The following is a 25,202-nucleotide window of genomic DNA, read 5'->3' as shown; positions in this document are numbered from 1 at the left end:
GAAGAGGCCAGCTTCTGGGGCTTCATGACTACAGCACTCTGTGGAAGAGCTGGGCACCTGTGCCCAGAACTATTAATGTATTTTTATCAGATAATAATGGCGCAAAGCACCCTAATAATATAAGGAGCTTGGTTTTCTGTGTATCCATAAAATTATCTAGGCATCTAAGCATCAGAGGTGTTTGGGATCTAAGGAGCCTCCACCAGCTACTACAAAAAATGAAAAACAGAGGGCTTGAAGGACTCTTCAGAGATCATTTAAGTCTACAATCTCACCCTTTGACTTCACCTTAATCACCTCTGAGACATGTCTGTCCGACCTGGTCATAAAATCCTCCAAAGAGGCAGACCACAACCTCCACAAGAAAATCTCTTGAGGTGCAATCTTGCATTGCTCTTGGAAAAGATTTATTTATTGATCTCCCATAGACTTCCTCTGCAAATGCTCCTTGTCCTTGAACTGAATGAATGAATCCAGCTGAGACTAATGTCACTGCATAAATGTAAGAATTACTTATCAGCTAGCTGCCTCTTTGTCAGCCACGGGCTAAGGACCAGTTCTCAATAGCATGAGATAGGCATAAATCCTAGCTACTCAAGCCTTAAAAGGTGTGATCTTCAGCCTCCAAGAACACTGGAACCTGTTCTGGAAAGGCGGTGTCACCTTTGCTTACTGCAGAGACACACAGAATCAATGAATATCCACTTTTCTCTTCCATAAGAAATAACACATTTTAACCACCTGGTGACTCATGATGAGGTTTTTGCAAAAGCAGACTCTAAAGTGAAACAGATCAAAAGTGAACAATTTGCCTCAGAAGAGTAAAGGAAACTTGAAGGGGGAGAAAACAATTACTAACACAAGCCCCCAAATACAAATAAAACAAAACTAAATTATAAATGAAGACAGGGATACATTCATCCTAAATAACATTAAGAAAATGTAAATTGAAGTTTAATTAAGCAATAATCCTGAAGTAGTGGAGCATGTAAAAGGCAATAAATATTCAAATATATAAATGCAGCACTTTGGTGATGGAGAACAAAAGACTTTTGCAAGAGAGCAATTGCTGGTGGTTCCAAAATATTTTGGGCCAACTGGACAGCTATGTACCTTTATCACTCTGGTTTAGTTAAAAATGCTACAAAAGCACTGTACTTTTCCTGGTTGTGGTTCTACACATGACCTCTCCTGCACTGGTGGTGAGACATGGTCATCCAACGAGGAGAAAATTCAGCCTGGGAGCAGTCAGAGCTCAGAAACATGAGTTCTGGATTGTGTCTATTCTACCACTCTCTGTTCACAGGCAGCCTCCATGGGCCAATTTCAGTAGTAACAAAAGAAATGCGAACATTTTGCAAAGGGAAGATATTCTTGATCACATGGAAGGAGAAACCTGGTGTCAGCAATGAATGAATTGTGCTACACTAACAGCCAGGGCTGTGCAAGCTAAGCATATTTCACGGGCAAGGGTAGCACAAAGGAGGAAGAAGAAAGCAAACAATGGTAATGTAAGCTATCTCCCTCCTTTAGGACCACTATTTTGAAGGATAAAATCCAATGTGGTATCTCTATGTGGGGGTCACTCGCTACTTCCACTTGGAGCGGCGCCTACTAGTAACAGAGTGAATGCCTAATGCGTATTTTACACACCCGCTGAACGTCAAATAGGATTGAGTTACACTTGCAGATGTAATTTTTATGGTCAATTTGCAGCTCACAAGTAAATTACATGAATGTGTATTAGTGCTGAAGTTAACAGTTTGTGCCTCTTTCCACTTTGGTAGATGGGTCCAATCCAACTCAAAGATATGTATATATTAACTCAGCAATGCCACTTTCAGCTTTTTCAGATATATTTAAGAACGCATTACTGGAGGACAAACACAACGGTCTCCACTGTCACTTAGGGAAGGAAACAGTTGCCATTTTGTTGAAACTTTTTCAGGAAGAGTTGACAATTCAGAATATAGTTTTTTACTTTTTAGGTAATGGGCAATAGTCTGGAAAAGCAATAAAATAATTTCCTTCCATAATATTTATGCCTTTAGGTAAATGGACACTGCTGGCAGCAAGGGATTGAAATGATAAAAATCAGAAGGAAAAAAGATGTAAGTTTCCATGCATCCTGGCATTTTAGTATATCAAATTTAAGGCAAGGGAGATGGAATCAAGAAGAATTATAATGACCTGAGCAGAAGCTAAACTGTTTGGATATCTGAGATGTGTCTGCTGCTGCATTGCACAGCTATGTATGTAAAAGTGATCCACGTGTATAAGAACTCACACCAGGAGAGGAACTGCAGTTCCCCAGCAGTGAAGGTGAATTATGGCCAGTCCTCAGCACAGCTTCAGTACCCTCTGCCTTCAAGTAACTCCTGTTACAAATATTTTGCTTGTGTTTGGCCCAACTTGTTTCTACAAAGGGGCAGAAAAGAAGTACAGCGCAACTCTCCTCCCTTCCCCCCCCACCTTATTTTACCCTCTGGATTGCCGAGTGCTGCTGGGACCAATAGTAGCTACTCCTTTTGCTGAGAATGCAGAATTATGGCCCGTAATCAGATGGATTCTTTACGTTCTGTCCTACCTTTCATGCTTGCTCTGGAGAAGTCATAATTTGGCCCAAATTTTATCTAAACCGTTTCATAAGCCCAAACAGAATAACATTGTTCTCATGAGTCTAATTAATACAAATTACCCTAAAAGTCACAGTCATTTTGCACTGTTCCACTGTATTTGCAAAAGGGAAAGCATTAAATCACAATGCTCTATTTCATTTGGAAATATATGCATAAATGCAAAGGAATTCCTCAGTGGCTGTACTGAGGAAAGGTTCATTTTGCAGCTGTAGCCTCAATTATGCTTGACATCCATAACTAAGTACTTCAGTTTCAAGGGGTTTTTCACCGGCAACATTACATTTCCATATAAAATGTGTGACATTCTGCCCTTTTACAGTTTTATGTGAACATTAACTTTATGAATTTGCTTTCTCCCTCCCCCGTTTTATAACAATTTCTGCCAACGATTAAAAAAACCACACTGACATTTATCTTGAAAAAAATATTTGAAAACAACTTAATGTTTATTTCTTTCCTGCTTATCAGATAGTGAATGCAATATGAATTAAGAGTATTTAAACTCTCTTAATTAAAAATGTGAAAGCTTTCTGGACCTTACATATCAATTGTGATCTAAAGAAGTTACAGTAACATGTGTTCTCACAGAAGAAAGGGAGTCTGGCTCTGCTCCCATTAACATGAAGACCAACATACGTAATATGTGAGGCCACATGAGCACAGAAAAAGAAACGAACGCAACTATGACACGTTCAAAGTCTGAAGTGGAAGAAAAATCTGGCCTAGAGTGTCTTCCTTTTTGCAAGATATCAAAGCGTTAAGGTTAAAAGGTAGCAATGGAAAGGGTCTTTGAGACAGACAGTTTTTGATAGTACGTACCACATAGGTGCTATTTAAACTAAACTGTGACAGGTAGTATATTCTGAAATGCTTGTTGTTTTATGCGTCTTATTTCCTGGAAGTAGCGGGCCACTTAATGAAGCTCATAGACTAGGTACACAGCTGCAAAAACACTCCACCTCAGGCTTCTCAGATAATCAGAAGATGCAGACACACTGTTTCCAGCATGCGGTTCTGGGGCTGGCTGTGGGTGCAAGGCACAAGAAAGTTTCTTTCTCTGCTCACGCCACATTCAAAACCCCCACTGCAACAACAAAAACTAAACACACCCCAATGCGCTCAAAGAGAAAACCCCTTTTGTCCTTCCATGTTCCAAACTCACCTCTCCTCCCTCTGCTGAAAGAAGGCATTGACATACCATTTCAGAGTGCCCCGAAAGATAACCTTGTGGAAACCAAACCAAACAACAACAACAAAATCATGCTCCCCTGGCTTCCTTCAAAACCTGCCAGAAACAGATGTGGGACTCTTACAACACATCATCAGGAAGAAAATCCTCTGCTTTCTTCTGTAACAGCAATAGCAGAAGTCAAACCTAGCAGAACTACTCAGTCATTACACCTCGTTTTGACAAGCTGTTGTAGAGATGATAATCCAGACTTATGACAGCCTCAGAGAACAGCCAGTCTAAACCAGGATCAGATGGCAACATCTCTTTCCCAATAACTGTCCCATTTAAAAATGTGGCTGGGAAAAGCAGTGACTTTGTTCCAGGCTATTGGTTGTTACTTATTTCAGCTCTGCTGGATGATACTATTATTTAAAAAAAAGGTTGTCGACTCTTCTTCAAGAAAATAATCCGCTGCCTACCTTGAACATGCAATAGCTGGACATCCTATAGGGAAACCAAGGCCTAACACTAGGGATCTAGTAGTCATTGCCATTTTCCTTGAAGTTCTTAATAACAAAAGACCATTTTGTTATTAAGATAACTGAACTGGATCCCTCTCAGACAGTGATGCTCTGAGAGGATGGTGAATCTCTCCCGCCTGCACAGGTGCCGTGTACACATACTCAGTCCATTGAACTTCTACCCCTCTTTCCAAATACCCCATCCTGTTTTCAGTTCAGAAGCTTCAATGGTGAATGGAAACTCATCTGGGTTCCTCTTCTTGGAACACATTTAAAAGGTTGGTTTGGGCAAATATTTTTGCATCTCCTAAGCACTCACTTGTATAATCTCTGTAAGCTGAATAACTCATTCTTGGTATTTTACAATTCTATTTAAAGCTCTTCAATACAGCAGAGTGCAATACCATCTCCACATATAAGAACCACCATTTCTATTTTTCTTAATGCTTAGTCAAAATAATAAAGTCATAAAGAGATACAATGGGCAGAATCTGACAGCGGAAATTTTGAAAAGGAAATCTGGTACAAATGTTTAACGATGACAGTGATTAATCATTTGAACAGCTTATCCAAGAATGTGGTAGGTTTTCTGTCAACTGAAGCCATTAAATCAATACATTTTTCCAGCAGACATGCTTTAATTCATCCAGAAGTTATGGAAATCAGTGCAGGATTATTAGGTAAAGTTCCATCATCCCTGTCATGCACAAAATCACTCAGTCAAAACGATCTCTTTTTAGATTTCAATTTCTATGACTTGCAGACATTTCCTGGGCTGCGGCACTGCAGTTAGCTAAAGCTGAACTCAGCCAGAACCAAGAATATGTTTCCTAAAGAGACAATGTCCCCCTCAGCATCAGGCATCAGACTGTTAAACTGCGGGTTTGAGGTCCTTCAGGACTCCTCAGTACCACCGAGTCTGTAAATAGCAACAGCTGCAGAAAACCCTGCAAAAAACGAAACACAATATATTGCACATAGACCTGGTCAGAGTGATCCACGGATTTGTAACCTCCAGGCTGAATTACTGCAATCCTCCCTATGTGGGAAGGAAACCACACACATTGGGTTCGCCCAGCAGGGAGCAGAAAAGCCCGTCTGATGGCCAGCCCAAGACACTGTGCACACATCGATCTGTGGTCCTGCCTGCTGGGCTGAGACCTCTTTGCCAAAATAACACAGTTTGGAGAGAGCCTGCCCTAATTAATATCCCAAAGGACTGGCCCTTGTTACCTGTGAAACTGCCTCTTTCTCCATTCGGCTGCAGAAGGCAAGTCATAAAGGAAAGGTTGAAAGGAGGAAATTCTTCCACAAAGCTAGCACCTCTGACCACTTCTAATGGACCCACAGGGAACGGTAAGCCTACTGATGGTTGGCTTGGCCTCACCCCTCCTCAACATCTGCAGGGATCTGTGAACTGGAGGAGGTTTCATGCATGCCAGAGCAATTCACTCGTTCACTGAGAACTTCCTAAATTACTACAACCTCTCTGTCTGGCTATGAACACCACCAGCGCACAGACCTATGCAATGCTCCTCCAAGGCATCCCATTACAACTTGTGTGTTGGAAGGCAGACCGGGCTCTTCCGCAGACAACACTCAGATGCTCCCCTCCATTCCTGCACTGAAGGATTTTCCTGCCAGTTGGATCGGGGGTTTTAAGCTGAGCACAATAAAGGTCCAGAACCACACAATGTCGAGTAGTTAGTTACTTATTCACCAGTGCTGACTCCAAGCTGCGGGGCATGAAAACCTTTGTGGAAAGTAACATACTCTGTTTGCACAGTCATGACTTCATCCCCTTCTGCCTGCCCCAGTGCACAGAGGAAAATAATAATGCGTTTAAATTTAGCTATCTCTTGTATACAAAAAAATATTCTTCCTGCTCTACTAAACAAAGAGTTGTACTGTATATTAATCCCACTGGAAAAAGGGAACAACCACAGCTGCAAGTATGACTAATAACTGACCCAGACTGTCAAACAAATTGTCTCAGAAAAATCTGTGAAGTTAGCTCTTTTTTCAGGCTGCTACTGTATATATGAAAGTAAAATTCTATTGAGAAAGAAACAGAGATTTCTACTTACTGATACAAGAAATAAGATCATTAAATCTTTCCTTAGGAAAGACAGGATTTTCCAGCCCTCGGAAATAGAGCTTCAGTACTCCAGCAACTGAGTTAATGTCATGGTTACTTTGGTCATCTGCCAAAGGATTTTCACCTTAAAAAGTAAATAAAGTGAATGAAACACACATGCAGGAACATTCTTGCATGCAACATTTTTATAACTGAGTGACGTTTCTGGGGTTTTTTGTTTTTAGTGTGTGGGAGGTGGCAATGCAAGCATTCAAGTAAGATAATAAACACTGATTTAGAAATCCCAGGCTATGATTAAACTAAAACTGGCAGCCTAAATAAAGCTTCCTTTAAATTACATAACCTAGTGATCTCTTAGGTCCTGAACTTCCAACTAGGTATTTATGGACATGTTGTGATTTACAGTTAGTAAAATAAAAAAGCCAAGTGTTCTTAACTGAATAGGGTTTCTCAGGCTATTCTTTGGGAGCTTACATAAAGGAAATTGAGTTAGATAACTCTTTGAATTGGAAATCTGTCTTCACTCTGAAAAATTAAAACATTCAGGAATATGTGCAACCATTCTGTGAAAACACTGTATAGGAACTGAAACCCTAACTGAAACATCAGCCGTGACTGAACTACATGTAATTTTAAAGACTTAATCTTTATTTTGAAACACTAAAATGTATGAATCTTCCACAATAACACTGCTTAGGAGAAGCAGTTAACAATAAGGCAGATTTAAATGCTGGAGAATAGGAGGATGTGGCTTCACTTAGTGTGTAAAAACAGCTGCTTCACCTATCTTGTCAAAGATGAGATCAGGTTTCACAAGATATATAACTAATCTTGGGGACAAAAAAAATACTGTGCATATTTTTTCATGCTTTTAGTCACAAGACTTATTGCTCTAAGGGTTTTCTCATTAGCAGATGATCTGCAAAAGGTTTTTCTGGAAATTAAAAAACCAGCTTCTAAGACCCAAGAAAAGAGAATGTAAGATTTTTAAAAAATTGTAACTAGTATTGTTTTAACACAATTAGGGGATTGCTGGATCCTGGCTCCCCTAGCAGAGCAATCCTAGGCTGGGTGTTGCAAGCCACTCATGTTTAAAAAGCTGTTTTCACTTCCTGGTATCTTTCCCGTAATTCCTCCTCTGGGGCTGAAGTTTCCTTTGGGAATGAAAACAGTGGTTGAAAATGGAATGACCCTTTCACAGCCTGTATTCTCATTGATTGTGATGCCACTTTGGCAGAGGGACCAGAAAGTTGAGCACTCGTATTCCAGAAGGTCAAGTAACAGGGTTCTCAAATTGCATTCAGTAGTCTCTTGAATCTAATTAAAAACCATAATCTTTCCTTTCTGAGGATCTTTAAAATAAAATGTAGACAAACTATTATTTGCAGTTTATCATTAACAAAAGACTAAAGTTTACAGTTGATTCAAGTCATATGCCTCGTCTAAACAATATGAAAAACAACCTCAAGCTCCTAGGACATAACAGAGGAAAAACATACACGTCATCATTATACTTCATCTTTAAGCATATGACAGTGCAAAGTTTTAGGTGCAGTACACAAAGTGCATACAAACTGCTTAAACAGCCAAGAAAGTAATTAGAATTTAAAAGATTTTTAAATGTCAGATATTAAGGTGCTCGAATAAATGAAAATGCAATTACCTCTCTCAAATGAATTTTTAATATCATTGACTTCCACCTGGGAACCAGACACTCTAAAAATTCCCTGATGCTGAAGACCTGCAGCAAAGATGGGAGACAATGGTGAGAACTGAATCTAGTTTTTAAAATACTTTTAATCTCTATTTTAAAAACAAAGCTGTGGTGGTAAATGCATTATGCAAAACATACACAAAAAAGTCAGGGCAATAATGAAATGACATAGTCTGTTTCACAGCTTACCATATAAATTGATAAATCTGATACAGCTTTCCACGATGAGAGGAATGACTTGTCCTGAATCCTGGAAAAACAAGAGCAGAAAGAGTGAACTGCAGATCGGAAAGAGGACACCTCCCTACTCTGGACCGAATGTGAAAATGTATTTTCTTGGTCAATCCAGATGGACATACAGTGCTGGCAAAAAAACATGTAAGAAAAAATATCATTTCTAACAGAGTTCTCTTCCCATTTAGAGAGGGAGGGAAAGGAACAGGTGAAGAGAAAGGATTACGGTTCTTCATTAAAATCATTGAATCGGGAAATTCAGAGACTTCATTCTCTACCTCTGCCACCATATCTGGCTAACACTGTATGTGACATCTAAGCTCATGCATGTGTTTTAGATTTTTGAAGCAAAATGAGTTAAAGCAGTGACTTTGCCTTTAAAAAAGTTTATTATTAACAATAATAATTCATGATGATGATGATCCCTCCGCATCCATTTAACTTACCTTTCTTTTCCTGGTGGAGAAAATCCTACATGGACCTGATTACACAGGACCTAATTCCTCGAGGTGGGGTTTGGTTTTTTTTTTTTTTGGTAAAAAATGTTGATCACAAACAGTTGACAAGGCCTTTTCTGGACCTGCTGGACTATCAGAAATGTTCTTGGAGAAGAGGCACCAAATGACATTGCATGAGGTACCAGGTGTCCCCCTCCCGACCTGCGAGCACTCCTACGTGCTCTGCTGATTTGCGTGTCCTAACATAGGGCAGATGATGGCCTGGCACACTGTTTCAGGCTGGTAATACACTGGGTGGTGACCTGCAGCCACTTTGAGCTGAGCACATGGTTCAGCTGCCTCTTCTGTAGGCACAAGGCATTGGGAAAGGGAGGTCACAGCCTATACCTCCCCACCAGAATCAAAGCTCCTGGGCTCAGCCATGATACAGCAGCAGGCCTACAGCTACATCTTCAGTTAAGTAGAGGTGTTTTAATAAAGGAGAAAAAAACGCTTGTGATGGTAGGGGGAAAAGATAACTATACACTAATTTTCAGTGAGTTATTTGTCTTTTTGTTTTAAACTGACGATTTTCCAAAAGAACTGTCACAGTCCTTCGTCTGTGTGTTTTGGCACTTTAAAAAATGGATGTTTTACCCCAAGCATATTAATGACTACAAGTCATCAAATATCTATTAAAGACACAAATCATACGATTAAAAATTATTTAGAAAAGTTGGTGCTTATGCTGGAAAAATTACTGTTTCATAAATAATAGGTACCTTTGAAATTCTTGTCTTGGAAGCTATAATTTTTCTTTCCAAATGAATTTCAAATATGTAAGCACTCAGAGAATTGACTAATTCATTTGAAAGTTTAATATAAAGCCAACCTGTATTACAAAACCATGAATTCAAAAGCACCCTGTAACTCAGAATACCCATTTCCTCTTACAAACTAGTCCTTCATTTTCATGCTAAATTACACTAATGGGAAGTTTATGAGTTAAACCCATGTAGAAGAAAAGCCAACTACTAAAAAAAGTTTGAAAAATAAAGTGAAGCAATGAAACAATGCACTTCCTGAGATAACCTAACCCCTGATCTTCCCTGTATTCCATGTTGTTTTAGTGGGGCTTACAAAAGACTGTACTGTGAGTTATGCTATTTAAATTGTGGCTTGTTTGTCTTTTAATTTAAAACCTAGCAAAGACTGGCTACCCAAGAACCAGTAATGTCTGGATGAGCATTTTCTGTTTGAGTTGTGTCATGATTCAGTAACAGCTGAATAAAAAAAACCCCCATGGAACAGGTCAGTTCCTAAACCCAGGAATACTGTCGTCTTCACCAACACTGAACAGCCTGGCTCTTCTAAAAAGCAGAGTATTAGAAAACATGCACAACATGCACCCGTATCTCCTGTTAGTACACTGGTTCATGCAAAGAATGTAAAGCCTCAGAAAAGATAGTGTTTGCAGTAAGAAATTACAAAAAAAAAAAAATTACTTTCAAATCTGGTTTTGGAGAACCTGTTCAGAACCACGCACAACTTTGTAGTTAAGTAATTCCCTGAAATAATCTAAACTAACAGCTTTGGATTTTGGATCTAATGACAGGAAAGTAACTTGAAGTAACAATCTGTGTTGGTGAAATGTCAAGAACAGTGACTCTACCACTGCTGTGAATGTAATCTGATGTATATAGTTAGTGAATGTATGTTTGGGACTAATATCATTTCTTACGATGCAAAAATGTAACAAAAAAGCATTTTGGTGTAATACCGTATTTCACTAGCTGTAATGCTTTTGTAATCAAAATGACTCATCCCTATCAGGAATGACATGGTCTTTGGGCAGGGATGCTTTCCTAGGTTAGCTCCCACACTGGCAAATCTGTCATAAGGCTACCAGCTTTCTTTTCCTCTTTCCTTTTGAAATACTAACTATGTAGTACTCTTCACTTGCAAGTAAGCCCTGCCACCCACACTGCCATGTAGCATAACCCTCTTCTCTGTGAGGGAAAATGATGGGGTACCATTTCTCCTATTTGCTCTGTGCTTCTCTAAGCCAGGGGCTTTTTTGTTGTGGGAGTTCTGCTTCTTTGCTAATTTTCATCCTTGAGCAAGACACTGTTCATGATATTCATCTGTTGCGTCATGTGATGATTTCCTGAAAGTCTTCGCACCTCACAGCACTGCCTGCATAATAATAATAGTTTTCCCTATAGCTGTACTGAGGGTGGCTGAACACTTGATTCAAAGACAGCTAAACTGGTATGGTGCCACTGAGCACAGAATTTGTTGTGCAAAATATTTGCCGCTAGCTATGCTGCACAGGAAGAAAAAAAAAATCCCTGTAACATTCAAACCCAGTTCACAAAGCTTGCAGTCAGAATTTCATTCACTGCATTTAAAAATGTATTGATACATATTTTTTGAAGATTTCTTTCCCTTAGTTCTGTCAGCTAGTGTCCAGAGGCACTAAGTGACTGTGGTGGGCAGGTGCTTGTTAATGAGTAAGGAAATATCCACTGTTTAAGAATACAACCACTCCAGAGTTGTGCTCTGGTTCAGTTTTGCCTGCTGTATTCGTACACGAATTTCTTAATGCAAACTTCTCCCTCCAGGTCTTTGAAAGAACTAATTTTGAGCCAGGCATGAATGCAACCCGAGAGCGAGGCAGAGATCGTTCTCTTGTCACCAGAACTATACCTGATGTCTTGTGTGAGAGTTCCTTCGGCCTCGGCTAGAAGCATTATTAGAAATAAAAGTATGAGAAAGAAGAAGATAGTAAATACAGCAAAGATACAAGATCCAGAATAGCGGTGATCACAATTTCACACAATATAATAAATTCCTAAAGTCATAGGAAATCAAAAGCTGGATATCAAACCCAGGGCAATACTGCTTCTCCACAGACTTTGAATACTGACTGTAATGAAAATGGCAAGCAGGAAATTGTGCTAAGTTGTGGGATGCACCACTACATCCTGTCTTCTACATGATGCTAAGTTTCCTAATAAAACCAGGCTGCCAATACTATCCCTACTTGATTAACAGAATCGTAGGGAGGCTAATGTGAGAAATGAATCCCCCTCTTTCCCTCTGACTTCAGGAAGTATTATATTGATCAACCGGGAAAGAAAAGAGCCCCAGGACAGACTTAAACATAATGATCTGCCTCAGCTCACGTGAGGTGGTGACCATTATAGTAAGAAGTGTCGAGATCAGCCACTGGGGTGGCTGGTGCCAGTACCTTGATGAATGACTCCAAATCACCATTAAACAACTTAGCACTATACTGTGATCGGGGTCTGGGCTTCCTGTGTTTCTGGGGCTTAGGGGGAAGATTTGGAGGCCTAAGGGAAGGGAATATGATTACTGAGCAAGGTAGAATTCAGTCACACAATAAAATGAAATGTCTGTAAGCTCATGGCAAAACAACAGAACATTGTAAAGGGAGAAATAAACACAGTACTTATCAAACAAAGACTTTCCATCAAATTTAAGTGTAACAGTGATTAAAGAGTGGAGAACTCCCCCATTAAAAACGCATTAATTATGGAGAAATATTGACATTCTTTATGAATCCCTGCTTTGCAGTTTTACCATATACATTCATTCCAAACACTGCACAATTGGAATGGCCTTTTTTGTTGCGGTCATGCATGAAATGTGCAGCAACCACTGGAATTCATCCTGCCAGCCGCGGCAGAACGCAGGCCACTCGAAGCACCTCTTATCAAGCAGAAAAGTTGCTTCATGCTGGAGAAGCTTCAAATGCAAATTAAAGCTGCTCAGCACACTCCTAAGATGCTTCAAAACCAAACCGTCTGCATTTTCAACTAGAGCCAGGAAGGTTAAACAGCTTTAGCTTTCCACATCCAACCACCAACATCTTCACACAAGAAAAGAAACACCTTGCAAATTAGCCAAAGGAATTAAAAGAGTATCATCAACTTGAAACAAATAAACAAAAGCAGCATAATGCAAAAAAAGGAAGAACACACAAAACTTTGGTCTGCAAAACATTTACCTAGTGTGTTACACATGTGATGACTACAACTGAAAGAGATTACAGGAAATAAATATTGTTCTCTAGGTCACAATTTATTCTGTGAATGTCAGGGCACTCTGCATGCCATCAGCTTCCCTAGTTCCCCTGCACCAGCAGACCAATGTTTCTATGGGGTTTTCAGGAATTAGCAAAAAATCAAATGTTTTGAGGGAACGTGAAGAACGATAATGCATAAAACATTAAGTGGTGGGACTTTAGTCTGTTTGGGACTACCTGCTATTTTAAACTCATCTTTAAAGGTACCCTCTTCCCTTCTACAATTTAACTTCAACCTTGAGGAACATTTCCATTTGCATGTCTTACAGTCTGGAAACTTAACTGAACCTTGGGGCAATAGGCAGGTCCCAGCTGGAGCGGGGGAACTGGTGCCGAGGAATGGATGGGCAGGCCCTGCTCCCTCAGAGCCTCCTCTAAGTTACCAGCTGTGAGAAGACAGGAGGCAAGATGGCTTCAAGCTGCTCCCCCACTTTACTAAGGTGCAATCATTGCCTAAATCCATCATCTTCTTTCAGCTGCTTACAGAGCAGGGAATTTAGGATGATGTGAGCCTGATGAGTCACCTGCTTTGGAATCAAGAAAACGTTTTTCTCATAAGCTTGCTGACTTCCATGCATTCCTGGTAGCATCTGAGGGTAGAGTTAAAGGCACAGGTCTCAGAATTAATGTCAGCAATTGGGAAGAATGCTCTGTTTGTTACCACAGAAGGTAAGGAAAGAAGGTGAACAAGTCCAGCTTTACAGACCTAAAATGGACCACGGAGTGGTGGGAGAAAGGCTGGTCTGTAGAGATGTCCCCAGGAATATGGGGGCCAGGAAGAAGAATTTATACAAAACCAAGTGGTCCAGCAAAGGCAGAGGCAGAGCTGGATCCAAACTTCTCAGCTGGGAGGGCAAGACTTTTTTTTTTTTAAATCCAAAGATAAGGGGTGGTGGCAAGGCCATCCCTGTCCAGGAAGCAAAATGAAGAAAGAGAAGGCATTGAGCAAGGATGTATTGCATGGAAAGGGGAGGGAAGGGTGAGACCAGGAAAGCTGGGCTGGATGTTCCTGCTGTCACCAGGACGAGGAGGGTGGTGCCCGTAGCAGTGATACACACAAGAAGCAGCTGCAAATCCAAACAGTTACCATTGCCCCCCCACAGTCTGATACCCTGGGGGCTGCAGCGTGCTCTTCTGTGTTCATGTCTGGAGGCAGCGTTGCAGGTGTAGCACTACACAACAGAAAAAGTACGTGCTGCTAAAAGCAGGGAGATCTAACACTGTATCCCTTTTCTTCTGTGAATAAATAGACCCACTTAGGTATTGAATACATGGATACTGGGAGAGGTAGGTACTCCTATCCAGAGCTAGGTTATCAAAGATGCAGCCTATCCCCTAAATTAATCTCTGTATCAGGTGCTTCTGAACTGTGTATCCTGACCAAGTGAATTACAAACCATGAGAGGCAAGGTATCTCTAGCAACTGAAAGAGATTTATTTTCTAGCACCAAAAAGCCCCCTGCAACTTCCAAATTTGATGTGTGATTCACAAATATTTTCAAGGATCTCCCAACTTGTCTCACCCTTGACACTGGCCTAAGCAGCTCACAAGAATGAGGAAGATTAACAGTCTGGTCCTTTGCACATCAGCATGCAGAAACAGAAATGCTGAATGTTAAAACATACAGGGTCCGTACACAATTTATGTAACAGCAGCAACAACAACGTTACATACCCTTACGAACTTATTCTAAAATTTGTAATTTCTAAGATTTTATTACATTTGTAACTCTAATCAAGTCAAATGAAAATATCTTACCTTGTTGTCATGTATTCAGCCCTGTGACCTAGAAAAGTTCAATCAACAGGAAACAATCATTTGCAGGTTTTAGGTAGATTTTTTTGTACCTAAATTACGCTTGGCAAATTACTTTTAACCCTAACTTTCATGTTACAAGCAAAAGATACACAATTATACAACAAACAGGACAGTGCAGTTATCTACCATCTCCACAGTTACATTTAAAATACAAACATAACCCATGTTATGGAACAACTTTTAAGAAGCCTGCCCATAGATTAAAGAGTCATTTGATACTGTAAATAATTTGAAGTAAATTTTACTATTACTTGTGCTCATGTGTTTTAGTGGCTAAATCAGTATGGAAATAGAGCTGCACCAAGATTAGATTACATCTCCCTTTGTGCCTTGTGCCTAAACCTGTTCAGTGCTGAAAATACAGAGCTCTAGACACCAATGGCTTGCTATTGGAAGACTCTTTCCTCTCTTTTGTCTGTGTACTGCAGGAAAAAACATACAACGCTGCCACTAGGAAACACCACAGTGAACTGTGGAGAATTGTAAAGAAGCAAATACCGTATTCCAGAAAGGTTCCTGGGTAACCTTTGCAGAACAACAGACCAGTAAGTCAGGCATGTCCACCGTGTCAACTCATGATAATGAAAAGCAAAATAATGAAACAGTAGGAAGGTCATGGTATGATAAGTTCCAACCAGTCCAGTTTTCCCAAAGGGAGATTGTGCCCTATTAATTTATTAGAACTCTTTGAACATGTCAGTAAAATACTGGATAAAGGAGAATCAGTTGAATTAATTTACTTAGACTTTCAAAGGCCCCTGGTAAGTTTCTTCACAAGAGGTGACTAAAGCAACTAACAGCCATGGATTGAGTGGCAAAATATTCTCATTGATCAAAAACCAGTGAAGAAAAGGGAAACCGAGTGGAATTAAATGGCATTTTTTCATCATGACAAAAGTGCAACAGTCATTTACTCAAGTCTTCCCATTAGGACCATTTACGTAATACATAATACATTTATTAATGTCTTGGGGAGATCACAGCAGCTGAGGAGGCAGAATATTGTGCAGATGACTGAAATACTGTTTGTATCAAGTCCTGACAAAACTGTGAAGCCCTTCAGAGGGGCTTAACCATGTTAAGGAACAGGACACACAATGGCAAATGAAATTCAGTATTAACAGGTTCAAGTAAGATATTAGGGAAGAAAGAATTAAACACCTATGCAGCTAACAGAACAACAGATAATTATACTGACTCTGAAAATCACTCTGAGCATCACCTGGGCTAGGTCTAAGCACACCGCTCAATTTGAAAGTGACACCAAAAAAGCTTGTCTTGACTGCAGAAAGAACAAAAAACAGTGATATGCAAAACAATGTTTCGTGGCAATGTCCAGATGCACCTAAAATACTGCACAGTACTGAACACCCTAATCTGAAAATGTATTTTGCAGTACCAGAAGAGTGGGGATCCACAGAAGGTGGCACAAAGAATAAGCTCTGGGAAAAATCTCTGGCATTTATAAGACATGTAAAGATTGTTGGCATCTGTTTTAGAGTGGTGAAAAAGAGGGATGAAAGAAGAGTACGTAAAATAACCTAAGAAAGAAAAAGGGTAAGCCAGGGACTTCTCCCTACTCCTGTAACCAAGGGAAGTTCATTGAGACTAAGAATGCCAGTAACAAATGCTAGTAAAACAAAAGATGTTACCAATCCAGAGTCTGGGGGATTTTAAACGCATCTCTGATATTTAACAATTAGGGCAAAAACTATCTGGGACACAGAGGCAATTTCTTTTACAACTGCTTATTCTCTTTCTTGCATTTCCCTCTGCTTTGTTCATTTGTTCATTCAATAGATGAGCCTTGGGTCAGAATTAATATAAGTATCAGTGTGCTTCCTATGTTTAGTATCAATTTCATTTGAGTATTTCTCATTTACTTTTCCAAATCTGTAGACGCAGACTCAGCACAGAGCACTTCATCTATCTCCCTTGTGCAGACCATGAATATGTATCTGCTGTGTCCATAAACAGCAACAGACTGTAGTAGGCAGGTGATGAACTGGAACAGAAGCCAAATGCTGTCAACGTTGTGGACACCAGACTGGAATCTGGATTTATTCAGCCTACATCCTTACACTGTACAGGTTTGAATAAAAGCAAGAGAGGGTGCCAAAGGAAAACCTGTAGTTCAGACAACCCTCTCCTGCTCCCCCCACTCTCCAGCACCCTGTGTTATTTGTCTGCTGTCTTGCTGACATGAAAGTTTCCAGAAAAGGCAGTTTGAGTGGAGCAGGGGAGCAGTTCACTTCCTACAAATTCATTTCTATACTAGCTACAGCAATAACGTTCATAATTCCACTGTAATTCTACCCTTTCAATTATCCCCATTCAAGAAATGTACAGAATCGAGGTCCTCCTTCCCAGGCATGTGCATTTTAATGCAGGACATGCCTCAATAGAAGGGGGTACTTGAACTTTTTAACCTGTAAGAATGATGGCTTTTGCTCCAAATATGAGCTTTGAACGTAAACGTGTACATTTGGGGTACTATTTGTAAGTGCTATGCCATGATGATGTGACAACAACTATGTGCAAAAAGACTGTGAGCAACACAGATTAACTACTTGGGGTTACAGCTGGTGGATTGAAGGGAATTCTTCAAACAGAACAGTCCAAGCATGTCTGAGCATGGCAGAACAGCCCAGAGCCTGACGGCAATTTATCACTTAGGTCACTCTGCTGAGAAGTTTTTCTTTGGATTTCCTTTCATACAGTTCTTTCCTTATTTCTTTCCAACATGCATTAGGCAACAGATTCGGTTGCCTTTTATCTTTCTCCCTTCAGTAGATGACCATGCATTTTACTGGGCTTCCAAATAACAAACATTCACTTTATTTTTCCAAATACATTTTCTGTGAGCCTTTGGAGGAAAATCTTCCTCTTTTTTGACTAACATCAGCTGCACATTGTTTTACGTGAATAAACTGCTCAACACACACACTGAAAAAAAATTCCTATTAAATGAAAACTTCTATGAGAAAGAACATAATGTAGTTAGTTGTCTAAAAATAGCTACTATTTTCTACAGTCCAGCCTTGCAAGAAAATGCTGTTTATTTCCCACCCCCAACCTCAGTCACTCTGGGGACAGGGGCTTTGTTTGGGTCATAGCCACTGAACTGTTAATAGCTCTTTAGGCACCTCCACAATTGGATTTGGGGATCTGGGCTTTTATATTAAAAGCAAGAAGAGATCTGATTAACAACAGATATTTGGCAGTGAAAAGAAAATAAATTGACACATCCTGTAGAGACACTCTTTAGAGAACAAGTTTCCTTTCTTCAGTCTGATCTTTGAATTATAGTCTTTAACCTTCAGGAGAGGATTTTTACTCTCTGTGGTATAATTCACTTCCTCTCAAGTCTGTAACACTCTGTGTGGCTAGTCCTCAAGGCTTGCAGTGTGATTCTCCTTTTCCCTTTGGTCCATGAGGAAGTGCCTGTTGGGAGGGCTGGTAAGAGGTGGGCTGGAGCTGTGCATAGTGCCTGATTCATTACTGCCCTAATTCAGTTTTACTTCATTTGATCATGGACATCTGCTGACTTGGTTTATATTTTAAAATGTATTTTTAAAAATTGTGGAGAGTGTTCAGAACAATGGATAATTCTCTGCCATCATAATTTGTAATGCAATAATTTTATTTGCAATAATTATAATCAACAGGTATAGAGCTATTCATTCAGTTTTCATTCATTCCAGTTCACAACATGCAAATACTTTGTAGAAACCCAACATTAAATTAAGTCTATAAGAATCTCACTACTGACATCAGTGAGGTCGAGATTTCACCTTTTATCTTTCATAAATGCTTCGATGAGTTGTTAGGCTGCAAGAAGGATATTCATGTCCAGGTGTCAGAAATGTTGCACTAGTGAGTCCATTGTAAAAGATGCATCCTGGATAATTTCGTATGCTTAAAAAAAATCACTCTCCCCGAACTCTTAAAAAAACCTCAAGCCAACAGAAATCATTAGGAAGTAGAAACAGTACATTTGTCACAGCTCTTAAATCACCCTGCACTGACTGTGTCAGCTCTCCTTTCAGACACGAGATTTTTCATTCAAGAGTTCCACTTCCAAATATAGTCACTTGTCTAAATGTCTACACAGTGGAAATAAATATCTGTTGAAGAAATAAAATCAATTTATAGTGCGTACTGTTACCTAAACTATGACTGGTAAAAATCAAATCTATGCTTACTGGACAATTAAGCTTTAAGTTTTGTAATTTTTTTCCTGCATACCTTTGGCATTTCAGTGGGTTCATTGTATAGTCTGGAATCACTTTTCAGTTTATTGTGTGATATTTACCTTCTCCGAGCGTCCTCTGCAGCAAGTCATGTTTTGCTTGAAGTTTTGTGATGAGATTACTACCTTCCAGATATTCTCTGAATTTCTGTAGAGATGCAGATCAATCTATTACTATGTATGGCACATAAATTCCAGGAACTTCTGTATAATGTTTACTTCAAGTGTTTGGTCTATATCACAGGAATGAGGAAGCAACCAACATACCATGAAATAGAATTGCTCCGTTTCCTGCTGGTTAGCTCTTCTTTTTGCAATGCTAGGCTTACTCAGGTATGTCTCAGAGACTGTTGACTTCACAGACTCTGTTGAGCGACTGTGCTGGAAACACTCTGAGACATCATAGTCTTCGATGGTGACCATATCTTGTATTGTCTGCAGGGTAGCCTCTGTTGTTTTCTTAACCTGGTGTTAAAAAGCACAATTTGCCAAATGCAAGATAATATATATCAGAACAGCTTAGAAGGGAAGCTCATTACTCAAAATAATTCTCTGCTTTACCATGGTGCAATCCACAAACAGGGATGTACTCTTGTGTTGACTGTATAGCACTCTCAAGCATTTGTTTCCCGAAATCAGAATCAAAATGTGACATGATTTGGTTATACTCCCTAATCTGGCAGGAAAGAGAGATGATACACTGCTCTGAAGGGTCAGCTCTCCTAAATGTGGTCAATGTGTTAGATTGAATATGTACATCCAAGGATCTGGCTGCCAGAACAACGTGTCCTTCCAAGATAAAAATCTGTGACACTGTTCTGCGGAGTGCTATGGTGAGGAGCACGGTGATGTTTAGACTGCAAAAGTGGAATACACAGCTGGAGGAGGGGGGTAAAGAACAATTTACACCAGCCTCACAGCACTTCCTATGAGCTATGGAGCTATTGCTCATAGTGGAAACCAGGGCATGGAGGCCCTGGAACAGGGGATGCAGTGTTTCCACAACGCAATAAAGTAACTGGCAAGATTCACAAGGATGTGATTTACCTCCCAGTTCTGCTTCAGAAGAGTCTCTAGTAGAGTCAACTTAACCAAATCATGCATACTTCTACACACATCTACAGTGTAGGCAAATATCCTTTCCGTGCCTGACAACATAATTTCTCCCCCTATGCCCTTGCACTTCACTTTACTGAAAGAAATAATCTTTCTCCTTCCTTTTGTCTTTGTTACCTTGCGATAGTTTCTGAATTCAAGTGGGTTTTTTTAAAGACTACTGTACATGTCTCATGGACATTAATACTTTGTCCTAGGTGTTCAGCACATAACACAGAATGAGAACAACTGGAATCCTGAAAATGTATCAGTAAGGTACACCAAGAAATTAAATTATCCCTATGTTTTCATTTAGGAACAGATTCTCATTTAAACTGAGGGCCTTTAACACTGTCGTAAAGGGGATAAAAGTGCAATTTATACCCACTGGGAGGCCTCTCTCTGCTGCCAGAGCAGGGGAAAGAGAACTTTTTGTTCTTTTCTGTATTTTACAAAAAAATGCATTTTATTTTACTAGGTGAGCTATTCCCATCACAGGCATTCAGCACTCGTGTTTATAAATAGCTGTAGCTGAAAGCATAAGAGATTTTGACTCAGCTACCACAAAAGACAGTCCAAATTCCTTTGTGCTACAGAAGTAGTAATTTGGGGACTGGACAGAGGGTGGTCACAGAAGACAATAACTGTGCTCAGTGGCTTTCTGCCACAAAACTTTAAAAATAAGTGCTCTAACAAGTTTACACTGAAGCATCTGCAAAACACAGAACTGAATAATGTGAATGTATGGACAGGTAAAGATGGAGTTTCCAAACCTCTATAAAGCAGACAAGGATCTACCTTAGCATATTTACCAGTATTTGATTTTTAAAATTAAAACAGCTCATACAGAGTTGAAGCCATTTCAGGGTCATTTACCTGCTTTTGACAAGGTAGAAAACACTGCACCTTCCTGAAAATGGGGTTCAACACATAGCCCTTGTAGACACAGATCTTACCTCCTCATTTTCGATTTTGAGTGTGGCCAATCGTGACTGTAGTTGCTGATACCTAAGCATAAGCTCTGCTTGCACAGGTTGCTGGGCAGTGACCTGACAAACCTAACAAAGAATCAAAAAGAGCTGTAAGATGCAAGGAATTAAAAAAACAGTCAATAGTCTTCGGTTGTTCTCTAAAACTGGGTGAATTCCTACCAAAACTATTAAAACTTAATAAAGCAGACAATAAAATGTGTCCCTCAATTTAAAGTATTTATGTGTTACAAGGTGTGGAACTACATACTGCATCTTACGACTACAGAGCACAGCCTTGTTGTATGGCTGCTTTGTGTTGCTTCTCTATCACACAGAAATGCAAACCCTGGAGTTACCTTCAGATAAAAGACGTACACAGGTGATTCTCCACTCTGCTTTGCTACTGGCCTTTGGCACAGCAGAACAGGGCACAGCTGGGGTACCCTGTACGCTTGAAATCTCCAGATGATAAAATGGGGGAGGAAGAAGGGGAAAAGGCTGCATTTCAGAATGCATAATTTGGAGCAGCTTTGCAGCTTCTCTCAAATAGCACCCACAAGCTCTGTTACGGGTGAGGCAGGTAGTGAAGACGTAAAGCCACTGCTTACACCGGTGCTGGGCTGAGCACACGTTTGGCCAGCAAATTCGCAGCAATGTCATTATGAATAATACAGAATATAATAACACACAACAGTTTTTACTTGAGAACTCTGAAGAATTGCTGCTCCAGTCTCCAGGGGGCAGTTCCCCAGAGTAGAAGAGCTGGTCTTACTCCTGATCTTAATGAAGGGACTTCTGATTCGTATTTACAAGAAGTGAGTAACGAATACTATGACCAGGACTAGAGGGGTCCTGTCTCCAGCCAGGTGGAGGAAAGGGACAACCGGGTTTACTGGGCCGTGTGGATTCGATGGCCTGGCACATCAGACCCACAGGAGTATAAGGCTCTAGTAGACACCGGTGCACAGTGTACCCTAATGCCATCAAGCTATAAAGGTGCAGAACCCATCTGTATTTCTGGAGTGACAGGGGGATCCCAACACCTAAGTGAGCTGTTGGGAATGAGTGGCAAAAGCACCCCATTGTAACTGGCCCAGAGGCTCCATCTATCCTCGGCACAGACTGCCTCAGGAGAGGGTATTTCAAGGACCCAAAAGGGTATCGGTGGGCTTTTGATATAGCTGCCTTGGAGACAGAGGAAATGAAAGAGCTGTCCACCTTGCCCGGTCTCTCAGAGGACCCTTCTGTTGTGGGGTTGCTGAGGGTCGAAGAACAACAGGTGCTGACTGCCACCACAACAGTGCACTGGTGGTAATACTGCACCAACCGAGACTCCTTGGTTCCCATCCATAAGCTGATTTGTCGACTGGAGAGCCAAGGAGTGATCAGCAAGACTCTTTCACCCTTCAACAGTCCCATATGGCCAGTGTGAAAGTCTAACAGAGAGTGGAGACCAACAGTGGACTATTGCGGTCTGAATGAAGTCACCCTTCCACTGAGTGCTGCTGTGCTGGACGTGCTGGAACTTCAATATGAACTGGAGTCAAAGGCAGCCAAGTGATATGCCTCAACTGATATCGCTAATGCATTTTTCTCAATCCCTTTGGCAGCAGAGTGCGGGCCACAGTTTGCTTTCACTTGGAGGGGTGTTCAGTACACCTGGAATCGACTGCCCCAGGGGTGGAAACACAGCCCTACCATTTGCCATGGACTGATCCAAATCCTCCTGAAAGCCGGTTTTGCCATAAAACAAAGTAAGGTCAAGGGACCTGCACAGGAGATCTAGTTTTTAGGAATAAAATGGCAAGATGGACATCGTCAGATCCCAATGGTTGTGATCAACAAAATAACAGCCATGTCTCCACCAACTAGCAAAAAGGAAACACAAGCTTTCTTAGGTGTTGTGGGTTTTTGGAGAATGCATATTCCAAATTACAGTCTGATTATAAGCCCTCTCTATCAAGTGACCTGGAAGAAGAACAATTTCAAATGGGGCCCTGAACAATGACAAGCCTTTGAACAAATTAAACAGGAGATTGTTCATGCAGTAGCCCTTGGGCCAGTCTGGGCAGGACAAGATGTAAGAAATGTGCTCTACACCGCAGCCAGGGAGAATGGCCCTACCTGGAGCCTCTGGCAGAAAGCACCAGGGGAGACTCGAGGTTGACCCCTAGGGTTTTGGAGTCGGGGATACAGAGGATCCGAGGCCCGCTATACTCCAGCTGAAAAAGAGATATTGGCAGCATATGAAAGGGTTTGAGCTGCTTCGGAAGTGGTTGGTACTGAAGCACAGCTCCTCCTGGCACCCCGACTGCCGGTGCTGGGCTGGATGTTCAAAGGGAGGGTCCCCTCTACACATCATGTAACTGATTACACGTGGAGTAAGTGGGTCGCACTGATCACACAATGGGCTCGAACAGGAAACCCCAGTTGCCCAGGGATCTTGGAAGTGATCATGGACTGGCCAGAAGGCAAAGATTTTGGAATATTGCAGAGGAGGAGGTGACACATGCTGAAGAGGCCCCACTGTATAATGAACTACCAGAAAATGAGAAGCAATATGCCCTGTTCACTGATGGGTCCTGTCGTCTTGTGGGAAAGCATCGGAGGAGGAAGGCTGCTGTATAGAGTCCTATACGACAAGTTGCAGAAACTTCTGAAGAAGGTGGTGAATCGAGTCAGTTTGCAGAGGTGAGAGGCATCCATCTGGCTTTGGATATTGCTGAATGAGAAAAGTGGCCAGTGCTCTATCTCTGTACTGACTCATGGATGGTGGCAAATGCCTGGTGGGGGTGGTTGCAGCAATGGAAGCAGAGCAACTGGGCTGCTGCCTTGTGGCGAGATATTGCTGCCCGGGTAGAGAACCTGGTTGTAAAAGTATGTCACTGTCCTGATTTTGGCTAGGATAGAGTTAACTTTCTTCCTAGTAGCTGGTATAGTGCTGTGGTTTGGATTTAGTATGAGAATAATGTTGACAACACACTGATGTTTTAGTTGTTGCTAAGTAATGTTTACACTAGTCAAGGACTTTTCAGCTTCCCATGCTCTGCCAGGTGCACAAGAAGCTGGGAGGGGGCAAAGCCAAGATAGTTGACCCAAACTGGCCAAAGGGCTATTCCATACCATATGATGTTGTGCTTAGTATATAAACTGGGGGGGAGTTGGCTGGAGGACAGCAATTGCTGCTTGGGGACAGGCTGGGCATCAGTCAGCAGGTGGTGAGCAATTGCATTGTGCATCACTTGTTTTGTACATCTTTTATCATTATTATTATTATTATTATATCTTCCTCTGCTGTCCTATTAAACTGTCTTTATCTCAACCCACAGGTTTTACTTTTTTTTTCCCCGATTCTCTCCCCCATCCCACTGGGGCGGGGAAGGGTAAGCGAGAGGCCGTATGGTGCTTAGTTGCTGACTGGGGTTAAACCACACCATCAGAACAGCGCTGCCAGTTTTGCAAAATGTTATTGCTGATCCACTTGCTTTTGGGTAGCAATAACAGCTTTTACCAAATTCTTTGTCAAAGGGGATAAATTCTCTATCTTGGTATACAGACATAGAAACAGTTACTGTGGGGATACTTGTCACTATACAGACCTCATCACCCATATGAGACTGGAACTCAAATTTCATTGGTGGACAAAAAGCAGTGGGGTACATTTCCATGAATCTCTGCTTGTCACTTCGTGGCTCCAAGCTGTCAACTGCATTTTCAATGATGTCTAAGCCCTCATGCCTGGAAGTTTCAAGGTTATACTCTGCAGAAAGGTATGTTCTTAGGGCTCTGTTCAGACTAGCGTGGTATCCAAGATCGCAACACTAAAAACACAATAAAGGTAAAAGAAAATAAATTAAAAAGGAGGAACATCATTCCAATATCCCAAGCTGCAAATTATCACTAAAATTTTCTGTCCTGAAATTCTTCTGTCTTTGAAGTATTTTACAAAATATCTCGTAAATTAAAATACAATACTGGGGTCAAGACAGTAAGTATTTAGTATCCTCATTCTATTGCAAAGATTAAAGGATACGTTTAGAAAAGACATCAAGTGTACATGTATGGCAATATGTTTGCATTTGTTTATTAGATACAGATGTGCAGTTACTGTATTTACATAGAAAAGGTCTGGGACTCCAC

At 40.8% G+C, this 25,202-nt stretch overlaps 1 protein-coding gene across 3 annotated transcripts in view; it reads right to left on the bottom strand.

Annotated features, from left to right (window-relative positions):
• Positions 1–25,202, bottom strand: part of SRGAP1 (SLIT-ROBO Rho GTPase activating protein 1) — a 153,570-nt gene that overhangs the window by 21,931 nt on the left and 106,437 nt on the right. For 2 of the 3 annotated variants that reach the window (XM_072862809.1, XM_072862817.1), the window contains 9 exons: positions 24,662–24,883; positions 21,048–21,149; positions 19,264–19,461; positions 19,060–19,144; positions 14,685–14,712; positions 12,068–12,170; positions 8,333–8,393; positions 8,093–8,170; positions 6,419–6,553 (listed from right to left, as the gene is read on the bottom strand). In XM_072862809.1, coding sequence (XP_072718910.1) covers positions 6,419–6,553; positions 8,093–8,170; positions 8,333–8,393; positions 12,068–12,170; positions 14,685–14,712; positions 19,060–19,144; positions 19,264–19,461; positions 21,048–21,149; positions 24,662–24,883 — 1,012 coding nt within the window. Of the gene's footprint in view, positions 1–6,418; positions 6,554–8,092; positions 8,171–8,332; positions 8,394–11,523; positions 11,558–12,067; positions 12,171–14,684; positions 14,713–19,059; positions 19,145–19,263; positions 19,462–21,047; positions 21,150–24,661; positions 24,884–25,202 lie in introns of all 3 variants that reach the window. The other variant, XM_072862827.1, reaches the window with a different exon arrangement.

Source organism: Ciconia boyciana, chromosome 1, assembly GCF_034638445.1.
Source record: "Ciconia boyciana chromosome 1, ASM3463844v1, whole genome shotgun sequence".
In the NCBI taxonomy this organism is placed as follows: domain Eukaryota; kingdom Metazoa; phylum Chordata; class Aves; order Ciconiiformes; family Ciconiidae; genus Ciconia; species Ciconia boyciana.
The sequence above is the reverse complement of the archived record's forward strand: the minus strand, read 5'-3'. Positions and strand labels throughout refer to the sequence as shown.